At 36.0% G+C, this 12,939-nt stretch overlaps 1 protein-coding gene across 1 annotated transcript; it reads right to left on the reverse strand.

Moving 5' to 3' along the window:
• Positions 1–2,301: 2,301 nt before the first annotated feature.
• LOC132929030 (aminopeptidase N-like) lies at positions 2,302–11,146 on the reverse strand. The gene is made up of 12 exons (XM_060994059.1): positions 10,519–11,146; positions 7,131–7,286; positions 6,649–6,939; positions 6,092–6,272; positions 5,759–5,997; positions 5,503–5,680; positions 5,239–5,434; positions 4,867–5,144; positions 4,460–4,647; positions 4,181–4,348; positions 3,768–3,996; positions 2,302–3,028 (listed from the first exon to the last, which is right to left on the reverse strand). The coding sequence occupies exons 1-12, from the start codon at positions 11,115–11,117 to the stop codon at positions 2,687–2,689; spliced, it is 3,045 nt and encodes a 1,014-aa protein (XP_060850042.1). The 5' UTR covers positions 11,118–11,146; the 3' UTR covers positions 2,302–2,686.
• Between the last annotated feature and the right edge of the window lie 1,793 nt (positions 11,147–12,939).

Genomic DNA, 12,939 nt, shown 5'->3' on the forward strand with positions numbered 1-12,939 from the left:
TGTTTTCAGCAAAAAAAAAATTAACCTACAATAGTCAATAATAGTGTTAAAATACTTACACAAAATAAATTACTTTAACATTTGATGACTCACGTGGAGAAATTGTTTACCCCAGTCTATTTTTAAAATTAAATATATTATAGATTATTTAGTAAATTTTTGTATACTCAATTGAATAATGCTCTCATAGAAATTATTAAAAAATTACAAAAATATTGTCAATTTTTTATTTGTACAACACAAAGATTAAATAGGGAATTAATTGTTATGTAATAATTAATATACTTCAATAACAATAATAAAAAAAAATCACACAACTCAATTAATATAATTAGGTATTAAATAATAATAATAATGAATAGTTTTTAAAATTGATCAAAACCGCATATATTATAGCGTTATATTATATTATATTATTTAAATATACCGTGTTTTAAACTGTCCGTGTGTAGACCATGCTAAATAAATAAATACAGTTCAAATATAAATTAGGATTTTCTTGTTCGATTTTACAAAACGTACGTTTTAATCAATACTGATAAGACCATTAGATGTAAAATCACAAGACTGTTGGACGTATTCGAAGTTGCACCGGACGATTTTGGAGTGGTGGACATAAACGGTTGTTGGCTCGTTACAGGAGAAACAGTAGTACCTGCAGTTGTAGATAGCAGTTGAAGTGATCGTCGCAGACATTTGTGTGGATGTTACCATGTTTAACTATCAACTATGACGTAGATTTTAAAGTTATGGGATTTAGTGTGGATGTTTACGTCACCTTTTTTTTTTTTATATTTGTACTTTAATGTCCATTGGCAAGACAACTATCGAACCATGCTAAGTTGAGTTCAACGTTTTTGAACATCTTATTAAACGACGATTATAAGGGAGGTCGAAGACCACATTATCGTTCTTCACATTTCTTATTTAAAAAACGTAATTAAATATATTTCCAAAGTTGTTTGGTTCTCATCGTTCGTTTCGCCGAATAATAAGTTGAATATTATTCTACATATTACACATAATTCACATTCTATGTACATAATTGTCCTCTTCTCTGTTCAACGTATTAGTATGTCCATGTTTAACCTGTGTCTGAGTATATTCCATTAAACAGAGAGACTTAGTAATTCAATTTTTAATAATTTATTTATTTATATTTTGTTGTTTTCAACCGTTCGCTATCGAGACCGGTGAGATCTGCGTCGTGTAAAATACGAAACGTCAATATGGCTTAAGAGAAACAATAAAGCTAAATAATTAATAATGGAGATACGCTTAATTTTATTATTATTACACTAATAAGTGAATTAATAGGAAATAGACTATATTTTATGTTCGCTTTATTTAAAAGACGTTTGAGGACATAATTTCACAATATTATTTGATTTCTCTTCACAATAGTAATAAAACAAATAAACAAGTTGATCAACTCAATCCTACTTGCATAATACACAATATTTTGATATATACTTCCACCACTTCGTACTCACGATTGTATTTATTATATATTTTAATTATCAGCGATATTCATATTATGTGTGTTGTAATTTTACCCACACACACACATGCACTATTCGTACCTATATATGTATGTAGATTGTAGATATTCGGACGACGATACGTTTCATCTAAACGTGCAACGTAAGTTGTGCACGGTGCTGCAGACCGTCCTTATAACTACTTTAACTACCTACTACTCATAAGTTACAGCATATACCATCAACTGTTTATGATACGTTAAAACGGAAATCGATGAAAACCTACTGACACATTATTACTGTTGTTGTTATATCTATAGCTATATTACCATTGGTTATAAATATTGATTATAAATTATATAATTTATTATAATAAAGATAATCTATATAATATTAAAAATCTTAGGAAGGGCTTAAGATGGCTCAGCAAGGGCTAAGCTCTTCTGTCCGTGTTCTCCCTGTACGTAATAATTATTGTCATCGTCAGACTAATTACGTTTTTTTGTCCACCGGCGTCGATTAATTTGCCTAACACTACGAAACCAGAACTCTTTATCTAATTCGTCTTCCGTGCAGCTTCAGCCAAAAACATTTTCTGTTTTTATAAATTCAAAAAACTCAAACTATTGTATATAAACACAGCAAATAATTTCTATATAATCGATGGTGTATTATAATCTGAAAAAATACCAACATGGTATAATAGGTACCCTACAAGTAGTAAGTACACTATATGTTCACATTTTTTTTTTTTTTTTTTGGAAAATTTAGTATCAATATATCAACCTACCGTGTATAAATACAAGACCATACAGACGCATACTATTATTTATATAATTATTTATTAGAAAAATATAAGTATATTATAAGTCAATTTTTTGTACAAACAATAAAACGTGATTATCTAACACAACACATATATTATCACTGCGGACAACAAGTGAACAAATCACAGCAACTCGTGGTTAAGTATAAAATAAATGGCATTTTACTATATAAAATATAATTTTTTTTTTAACGATATTCACTACTCTCGCAACACCTAAAGTGTATTATTCTATCGTCGGTCTACGTGACGTTTGCGCGTGCCGTAGTCCGATATTATTGTTTATAGTGTCCGCGTTAAATACCGGAGAAGGTCGACACCGTCGTCGGGACGAAACGGCCGCTGTCGGTACGTCGTCGACGAGCGTCCGCGGTGACGACTACGGCGGCGACGGCAGGTGACGTCGCGAGGAGCACAGCCACAGCGCCGCCGACGCGAACAACACGCGCCAAATGGTCGAGGACGCGTCGAGCGACAGGCCGACGGCACCGCTGGGCGTTTCGCTGGTCCACGTTTCGGACGGGTCGTCGTCGGTGGAGTTGCCTGGCGTCGGGTCGTCCGACAATCCGAGCCTGAGCACCGTGGCCGCGGCCCATTTGCCGATGGTCGAATGGTGCTCGTCGTACCACGCCAGGTTGTCGTCCACCTGTTCCCGGTACGACGCGTCGAATCGCTTCCGGAGACGTTCCGGTACCGAAGCGTTTTTCCTCAGGCTGTCAATCTTTCCAAACATTGTTATGTAGTTAGATTACATTGTATGTGAGTTATTGTAAAAAAAATATAAAAATAAATGGATATCATACTAATTATATTTATATTATAATATATGATCAGCGACAATCTATTTTTATAAAAATCATTAGTCTGTAGCGTATGTTTACTATTTTCACATAAATAGTGATTTTGTATAAACACACCGAATGCTCACTGAAATTAAATTTGAAAAATTACTGCGGAACTCGATACTTTACTACCATCACGCGCGCGCACACACAAAACACTCAATATATCCCTAAACCAAAATATCCCGCGTAAATAATAACTTTATTATAAAAGTTGCGATTAGAAGTAATAATCGAACTTTATCTAAAGTTAATTAGAGTTATTCGTTATTTTGATAAAGGTATAATGCGTGTCGTTTTATACGTATCATTATACCTACAACACGCGTGTCGTGAGCTAACAGTCTTGAATTAAATTATTTTTTTTAACATTTTTTTAATTAATTTTTTTGTATTCTATGAATGTTAATAATAATTGTATTGTATTAATATATAAGTCACTTTTATAAAAAGGTTTAAATTTGAATTAATATTTACGCGGGATATTATGCCATGGAATATTTTTCCATTATTTTTTCGGAGATATTTTGCCACCCACACACACACACACACGTCATTTGAGGAAAATCATACCACCGATGGTACTCGATGCTACTCCGTGTGAATAGATTTGAGTACCTTGCGTATTTCTTCGTTGCGAGCCACCTTAGAAGCCAATAGCGCGTATATAGACGTGGCAACTTGTTCCCCGTTGATTGTTTCGTTTACGATCCGATCGAGTTTGGTGGTCAAGAAATCGATCAACGCCCTGATGCCCTGCGGCGTCGACGCCAACGTGCGGTATATGACTCTAAAGTCTTGTGGCAGAATCGGGCCGTTGTACCCATCAAACATGAATTCTAAATACCTGTGAGAATAAAATAGGTACGCTTCGTCGTTATTATTATTATTATAAATATAAAATAGGTAATAATATGCCGATCGCTATGCGTCGTCGGAACACTATACAATTTAAAAAAAAAAAAAAAAACCAAAACCGATATTTTTGTGTATTATCGCTGTGTCGCTATTTCGCAGTTTCGTATATTTACTTTGACAGTTGAACGCGATCTCTGGAACAAGCCAACGCCAACTGAGCGGACTGACGATCGGATGCCGATTCGGAACGGACGTACACGTTCAGCATGCTATTCCACACTTCCGGATCGCCGTGTTTCACACCGACGCAAAACGCCGCGTCCCTGATATCGGCTGGTATACTGAAAACAAATAAACAAACGATTAAGACGCGCGAATTTCACGCGGACCGTCGTCTTCGTCGTATAATAGTCTCAATAATCGTATATAATAGGTAGGTCAGATCCCGTTACTTTTCACCCCGACGCCATTTCTGGAAGTAAGACGAGGCCGATTTCGTGCACTGCGCGTTGTCCAGCTTGCACGCCCAACTCGAGAACGAGTTCCAGCCCGTGTTGACGGTGTGGTCCGTGCTGTTGCGGTTCACGACGAGATCTTCGGTTTTCGCGTATATCAATCCGGCCAAGTGCCCCACGTAAGTCTACAAGTGTTCGCGATCCAATGACACGTAATTAATATTATGCGTGTACAGACATATTATTTAAGATTATGATTAATATTATTTTATTGTTTAACCCAATATAATACCTCGCAATTCCGATAAATAACGCACAGAAAACAAATAAATAAAATAATAAAATATTGCGGTCGTGACGAACCAGTGTCCCCTCGACCGACACTTGATAGTAATATTATTTACTTTCAGTTTCTTGTAACCATTCGGACAACGTCTCATGCGGTCCAACAAATACGCGAATCCGTTTTGAGCTGAATACCACGGGATTGGGTCGTTTTCATTTTTCAGATATTCCGACAAATTTAAAACCACTGCATAATCCATTCGATTCCCTTTGGCCAAATTAAACGCGTCGTCTATCAGCTGAGCCCTATTCAACACGTGTATTTCATTGCAATCGTTATGCAGCTGACTTATTAACGCGTTCCAATTTTCTTCCTCGTAATTTACTCTAAAAAATCCTATAGTTTTCATTTTTTTTAATAGGAGTATAAATTTTACATACTAAAACTAAAATTAAAACTGATAAAAATTATTGCTTAAACACGAATTTACCTATCGACTGTAAATTGAAAATATACCATCCGGTTCCTTCTGGATCTGTCAAAACAGTCTTGTTTTGCTTCAGCCAAATCTTGGGCAAAACACTGTTGAAATCCTTCCTATTTTGCGTCGTATAAGTCAGACCGATAATCCATTCCGTCACATTATTGTTGGTATTAACATTAGAACCATAAACCAAAAATCGTTGCTGAAAAATCACGGCTCGTTTATTTTTTCAATATTATTACTCACATTGTCGATCTTATTCGCAACTACCTGAGTTATGACAAACGTGTCGTTGTCTCTGGCGATTTCGACCAACGGGTAACCGGGTTGTTCCGTCCAAGACCTCATGTATTCGGTGACGGTCACATCTGTCCCCAAATCAAATTCCTCCTCGTAGAGAACGTTTTCGAACGCATTCCACAGATTTTCAGGAGTAGCCGCTTTAAACCTACACGCAATTATACGAAAATTAAAATTATTTTCAAAACTTTTAGTTTGACACATTCGGAGAGTCGTCCACACTCACTCGTTCTCTTTCAGATACAGGTTCAACGCCTTTTTGAAATGGTCCTCGGTCACCGCGTACTGTAACATCCGGAGCACCGCCCCTGCTTTGTCATAAGATATTTCGTCGAACATGCTCCGAATCTGTGCCGGGGTCTCGACGGAACCGGAAATTGGGTGCATCGGGCTTTGGTCTGCGTCCAAGGCCACTTGATGCACTTCGTACACAAACACGTCCTCTAGCCGCCAATCCGGTTCAACCTGCGAAAAAATGATATTATACATATTATTATTGTTATTATGCGTATTGTTATATTACACCAGCCGTTAATCAAATATGGATTTCATATTATACCGTTTTAGTTGCCAAATATTCGAAAAACGTTGCAAAACCTTCGTTTAGCCACAAATAGTCCCACCACGCGCACGTCACCAAGTCTCCAAACCACTGATGAGAGAGTTCATGTTGTACGACTGTCGTCACAAACTCTTTGATTTTGGTTTTGGAGTCTTCTGACAACAATAACAGCCTTTCCCTGTTAAAACACCGAGAATTTTTTATTTTAAAATTTATTCTTTTTATTTAGACGACTTCGCAGAAAATTATTGTTTTAGTTTTAACTACCTATAATGTGTTAATTCAAAATCAAAATTTTAAACTCTAAATGTATTTTCATTTTTAACAAAATAAATATTAAGTATTATAAAATTCATATACACTTCTTGTGTTACAAAAACCGTCGTTTTCTGTATCTCTTGTGTTCATTTTAAACGTTTTCTTATTACTAATATAATACACAACTGCATAAAATCATATAAATTATGTTATTATGAATATTATGATAGTACCGTAAAATAGTTTAAAATAATGAAAATTATGGTTATCCGTGGTTTTAATATTTTATCCATTACCTGTATGTGTTCAAGCCCCAATTCTCCATCGCGCCTGCCGCGAAATCCGGAATCGCCAGCAAATCCAATTTGGGCAACGTGTAATCTATTCCAGTGAATTTCTCCATCGCTTCGAGTAGTTTAGGCGATTTGTCCGCAATGTATTCGGCCTGCTTCACGTAATGCTTGTGCGTGTATATTCCGATGTTACGCGTTTTCATGGCATAAAATTCGCCCACGAAAAACGCCACCAAGTACGTGGATATCGGCGGAGTCTCCATGTAGTGATCCCAGTACATGTCTGTATTTTGTCTGTACACGAACCGAGAAAAATACTTAAATTATTACGAGCGGTGTACTACGACAGAGATATGTATTTCGTCATATATATATTGTAGTATATGCATAAAGAGTAGTATATATAGTATATACACTATATTACATAGGATAGATGTATAAGAACTGTTTTTTATTTGAATAAAAATCAAAATGTATATGCTTACATTTTAGTGGAATTAATCAACGGCATATTGGACAGTGATATCTGATCTGACCGCCTTTTGATGAACACCGTGAACGGTGCTTTTAGCGCCGGTTCGTCGAAACATGGAAACGCTTTTCTCGCGTGCGTGGGTTCAAATTTTGTCACGGCCAACCACCTAAAACCACACAATATAATAATTCATAATATTCGTAAAATTAAAAACAATAAATAATCGCCTCATTACACGAGTGGACGAGTCGTGCTTTGAAATTTCACACCGCCCGTTAAACGATATATTATCATTATTATTGGTACACTACACCACTTCAAACCATTATAATAATAATATGCTTTTTATCAATTCGATTAGTATAAACATACTGTAATTTGTTATGTATATATTATTATACCTACACTCTATACGGACGGCGACGTGTGAACAAATTTATTATATACCGCGTAATATGGTAATAGTTTTCTCGGCGTAGAAACCAATATAAGCGAGTACATTAGGTGTAAAGTTAGGAAATACTAAAATAATTTATTACACATAAATATTTATGTTATTAAATCGAGTAAATACAAAAATTAAAACAAAAACTTAGAAACTATTCGTAAAATATGTTAAACATACTCGGAGAAACGGTAATAAATGGCTTATTTAAAATATGTAGATGATAAATCAATGGCGATAGGACAACACTCCTCGATTTTTTCAAAAATATAATATATCATGCGTATCTTAGTTGGGAATATTACACATAGAAAAAGTACGCATGATGCATGTCTATTGTCTATACGATGAGTGCAGTTGCATACATTTTTATAGTCTGTTTTGAGTTTGGCAAGGATATGTGCCCTCGAATATTAATAATTCTAAAGCATTTTTTTTAAATGTAACATTAACATTTCAATATCGATTAATTCTATAAAATGTTTTGAGATAATTTTCTAACTCTAAATAATGGTTTGCAAAATATGGAAATCTAAAATTGAAAAAACTAAAACCGAATTTAAAATTTTTTAAAAAATCTTGAGTAACACGTGACAAGAAAAGCATAACAAATTGAAAAATATATTTTTAAGCCAACTATATGTTTACGTATTTTGTAAAATTATCATGATTCATATCGACCCTGCGGAACACAAAAACGTATACATCTATAATACATCTTTTCTATTATAAAAAAAGTATATAACGTGTCGTTTTAACTAAGTACAAGTACATAATATATCTTATTATTTTTAGACATTAAATCGATTATGTAGTTAGTTTTTTCGTAATAAATATATAATGCGTATTATTGACAGGCATACAGAAAATATTTAACATTCAAGCAAACTATACTGTTTTTCATCTATATAAGTATTTAAATGGACATTTTGACATTTTGTTATAACAATAATAATACTAGTAGGTTTAAGTCTTATCGTATTGTAACATGTTATGAGATGAAATGATGTTCTAAGAAAATATGTTCGAATAACTAAATAGGAGTGAGCCCCGTTTTGATAGTTTTACTTTTTTTTTGTAACACAATTGCGTACAAGTGTCGACTGATCAATGAAGCTTTTTTGTTTTTTGAGCCGTAAGATGAACGATTGTAATCATTAATCGTTTATTTTTCAAGTGACTTCATGTACAAGATCACGTGAACTGCACAGTTTATTACTTGTCTATTATTACCTATGAAGTCTTTGGATAAGTATAATAATATGAGTTTTAATCATGGGCGTAATGAGGGGGAATGGGAAGATCGGGAGAGCTTAACAGTCGCTGAGCCATTTTAAGCCCTTCCTAAGATATGTTACTTAATTTTAATACGTTATAGGTACGTGTTCTTTATTATAATAAAAATTATACAATTTATAATCAATAGTAATAGCTATAAATATAATTCACAACAATATAATAATATGTCGGTAGGTTTTCATCGATTTCCGTTTTAACGTATCATAAGCATTTAATGGTATGTTTTAAGTATGTAGTGTTAAGTATTTCCAAAAAACAGTCTGCTGCACCGAATATCGTCGTGTTTGGATAAAATGAAACGTCGTCCGAACATCCACATACACGTATACGAGCAGCGGACGTGTGTGTTACACCTTTTCGTTCAAACATATATATTATTATATGGACAGATTGGCATAGTCCCGAACGAATGTATCGGTTTATTAGTTCTTCGGTTAATCGGGACAGTCGGATGTAATGAGGGACAAACAGGTCACCGCCCAATGTGTCCCAATTGAGCGGATTCTATACTGTATTATACCTATGCTGTACTGATAATTAAAATGTATTATAGATGAAATTGTATGTACAAATGTATATGAAACGGGTGAAAGACAAATCTCCCTATTTAAAAACCACTATGTCGATGGTTATAATAACTAGCGAGTGAATTTGTACGAGTACGTTGTGTTTTAATACTTGAACTGCGATTTTTGTTTGTATACACCCATTTAACAAACCCGTGTTTGCGCTTTGTAACGATAGTGTAATATTTTTAAAACCACTAAAGTGAAGAAAAACGAAACGGTAATAATGATGAGACGCGGACGGATCATAAATACTACTGATACACTAATTATGTATACACACAACTACGCGAATCGAAACTATTTTCTATCGAATTACCGTAAATGTAGAAAAAATATTAAAGATAACTGCACATGCGTATCATGTAATATAGTCGGAACAGTACAATTTCAGCATACCTATATACCATAGGTCACCGTGTCTTGTCGCCCACCGTGATTTAGAAAACAATCTGGCAATGTCGCACGAAAAAATTCAGATAAACAGATCGCATTCGCAATGCGGTAAAAGTTAAGTTCAGAACCGTATATGACCGTCGCTATAAATAGGTATCATAGTAGACAGGTACACGACAAACAAAATATTATATAAGATCTATGAATACACCCAACACCCATGTCGGAGGGGGTCAGTAATCGAGTCACATTCTATATAATATCTGCCTGTATATACGACAATAACGGTTTACGTTTTATTACGTCATACCGCCGAGATTGCGGGGAGTCACAAAACTATATAAAATTTATCGAGTTCGCTAATAATTATGTGATTTTAAAAAATAAAAAATGTCGTGTTTTGCGCCGCCGCACGCGTCTAACTGTTGTAAAGTGATGAATGCCGCGGTGGTCGTCGAAAACCCTACGTCCAGGCCCGTAGCCAGACCAAAATTGCAGGTGGGGCAAAGCAAATTTTTTTGGAGGTGGCATTATATATAAAAACGAAATCGAAAAAACATATTTTTAGGGGGGCACGCCCTGTCGCTCGCCCCCCCGTGGCTACGGGCCTGCCTGAAACCGATTCTGTACGATAACGACGTTTGCGCGTATATGACGACGACGATTGACGGACGGCATATATTATTATGTACTTGGTGACGTTGCCCTCGAGGTACGAACTCCTGTAGTAGCCGGACATGTCGTCCCGGAGCGGCGCTTGGAAGTCGACGGCGACCGCGTAGCGCCGGGCGGCTATCAGGCACCGGCCGCCGACCGTGACGATCAGCTGCTCGTCGCCGTCGGCCAGCCGCCAGTCGCCGACGGTCAGCGGTGCGCCCGTCACCACGTCGGTCACCCGGACGGCCGTCACCCGGACGTCTTTGGCGTTGAGCACGACCCGGCACAGCTTGGGCGTCACCGTCGAGACGATAGCGATCTGCACGCTGCCCGAGTACGACAGCTTGTCCAGGTCGGTGTCCACGCGCAGCTCGTACGACACGGGCGTCACGCCAGCCGGCAACCTGTACACGGCCGCCGCCGCCGAACCGTCGTCCGTCGCCGCCGCAGCCGCAGCCGCTGCCGCCGCGGCCACCGTCTCGTACCCGGCCACGGCCGCGGCTTTGAGCCCGTCGGCCACGCTCGAGTGGTACGACGCGGACAAGCCGTTCGACTGGCCGGCCACGTCGCGTGGGTGCCGCGGCACCGCCGCGGCCAAGAACAGCACGAGCGTAACGAACGCGTAACGGACCATCGTCGAGTCCCGACTGATCGCCGACGACGCCGCCGCGGCCCGCGATAACGTTATAATCCGCGCGCCGTTTGCAGATTATGATATCGTTATAAAATATATATATATATCGTCGCGAGTCGTCGTGTCACGCATTATTACAATTATTTATTAATATTTTTTATTATTTGTTTGCGACAACAACACTGATAATGTCGATGTGGTATGTTGTATTGTTGTAATATTACGTTTTTAGGTATGCCTTTGCTATCTATTAATATATGATGCTACCGAGTACCGAAATCATGAGGTGGGGGGGGGGGGGGGGGGTGCTACGAATTTGACTAAATATTTAATTACCGCGCGTACTCGTGCGTTGTCGACAGTGCAATCGAGCTGTATATCGCGAGTGTTCTGAGGAAGTCACAATACGCGTGAACGGGTTTTAAAAAAATAATGTATAAATAAACGAAACGTATTTTTTTTTTTTTTTATTATCAGCCGTAAAAAAATATTCGAAGCACACCTATACATACCTACGGTATTTAATTAAATAAAATAAATACGAGTTTCTTATATCAATATAATGTTCATCCGATATCGGTCGTAACGGTGTGTATTCAGTAGTGAAATTTAAAAATATACGCGATGCCCGTTAAAATCCCTATAACGTTTACGGACAAATCCAAACTGTAATTTTATATAACGTGAGTGCATTGCGTATAATATAATATAATAATACAAAACAATGTTTTCATTTAATCGCACTCCATACGTTCTGTGAAATATCAAAAATAAAATCGAATTAAATTCACAGACACGCGAATAATGTTATATATTAAAATATATTCTCCGCAACCATTAAAAATAATAACAATTACGAGCTAATATAGTATTATAATATTATCGTTCATGGCACAACATACGGTGTTTTCGGAAAACTTTCCCATTGTGATATGAAAAAAAAATTAAATTATATAGAAAAATACTAACATTTGTTATTATTATTATTATTATATTCTAGCAATTTAAAAACTATAATAACAATTTTCAAACGTCATTTGAAAAAAAAATGTCATTGACAAAGACGAAATAAAAATAAAACACTCCGTATATAAAAAATTAAAAACTAATCTGACAAAAATTATTGGCAGTATTTGTGTCAATGGAAATAGAACAACAAACTCTATGTACACACTCAAAGATAATGCGTTATAACTTGTGGCTCCTCAAAAATATAACATTTTATAATTTTATGGCACTTAAATTATATTATACTATAAAGCACAATCGCGTTTCGTATCATGGCGTACGTTATTACTAAGTCCTGTGTAGGTATACCATCCAAATTAGAAATTAAATTATTCCACATTTTCTAGAACCCAAAAACAATGAAATCTATAAATGAAATCGATTGAGTTATATAAACGATTATTATCATAATATATTATATTCATTTGTAGATTTATGTAATATGGGTAGTAATTGGGTACTTAATCTTTAATTCTACGGTCTTAAATATCAATTAAAAATTCCTGTAAAATTGATTTTTAATATGAAATATAATAACGGGCTTTTTGAAAATAAGCAGCTTTAAGTCGATTCTCGATATCCCACTTTGATCAGACAGATGATATTTTTTTTCACTATTTTATCGCGAATCGATCGCCTTGACATAATACCTACCGCATATAGAGACAAAATAATATGTAGCGCAAAATCTACAACAGGTTGATACAAAAGATATTATCGATTCAATTTTTATGCCTCAATGTCGTAACATTTACAGTCCGCTAGGCCCATTTTATATTATCTTTTGCACCGAATTTATCGTCACTTTTCGATC

The sequence above is a fragment of the Rhopalosiphum padi genome, chromosome 4 (genome assembly GCF_020882245.1).
Source record: "Rhopalosiphum padi isolate XX-2018 chromosome 4, ASM2088224v1, whole genome shotgun sequence".
Classification (NCBI taxonomy): domain Eukaryota; kingdom Metazoa; phylum Arthropoda; class Insecta; order Hemiptera; family Aphididae; genus Rhopalosiphum; species Rhopalosiphum padi.

Excerpts from the sequence above, each read along its gene's own strand:
- LOC132929030 (XM_060994059.1), bottom strand. The coding sequence starts at position 11,117 with ATGGTCCGTTACGCGTTCGTTACGCTCGTGCTGTTCTTGGCCGCGGCG. Across the intron at positions 5,435-5,502 it reads ACACGTTTGTCATAACTCAG|CAACGATTTTTGGTTTATGG; the intron begins GTAGTTGCGAAT and ends GTGATTTTTCAG. Across the intron at positions 3,997-4,180 it reads GATCGCGTTCAACTGTCAAA|GTATTTAGAATTCATGTTTG; the intron begins GTAAATATACGA and ends TTATTCTCACAG.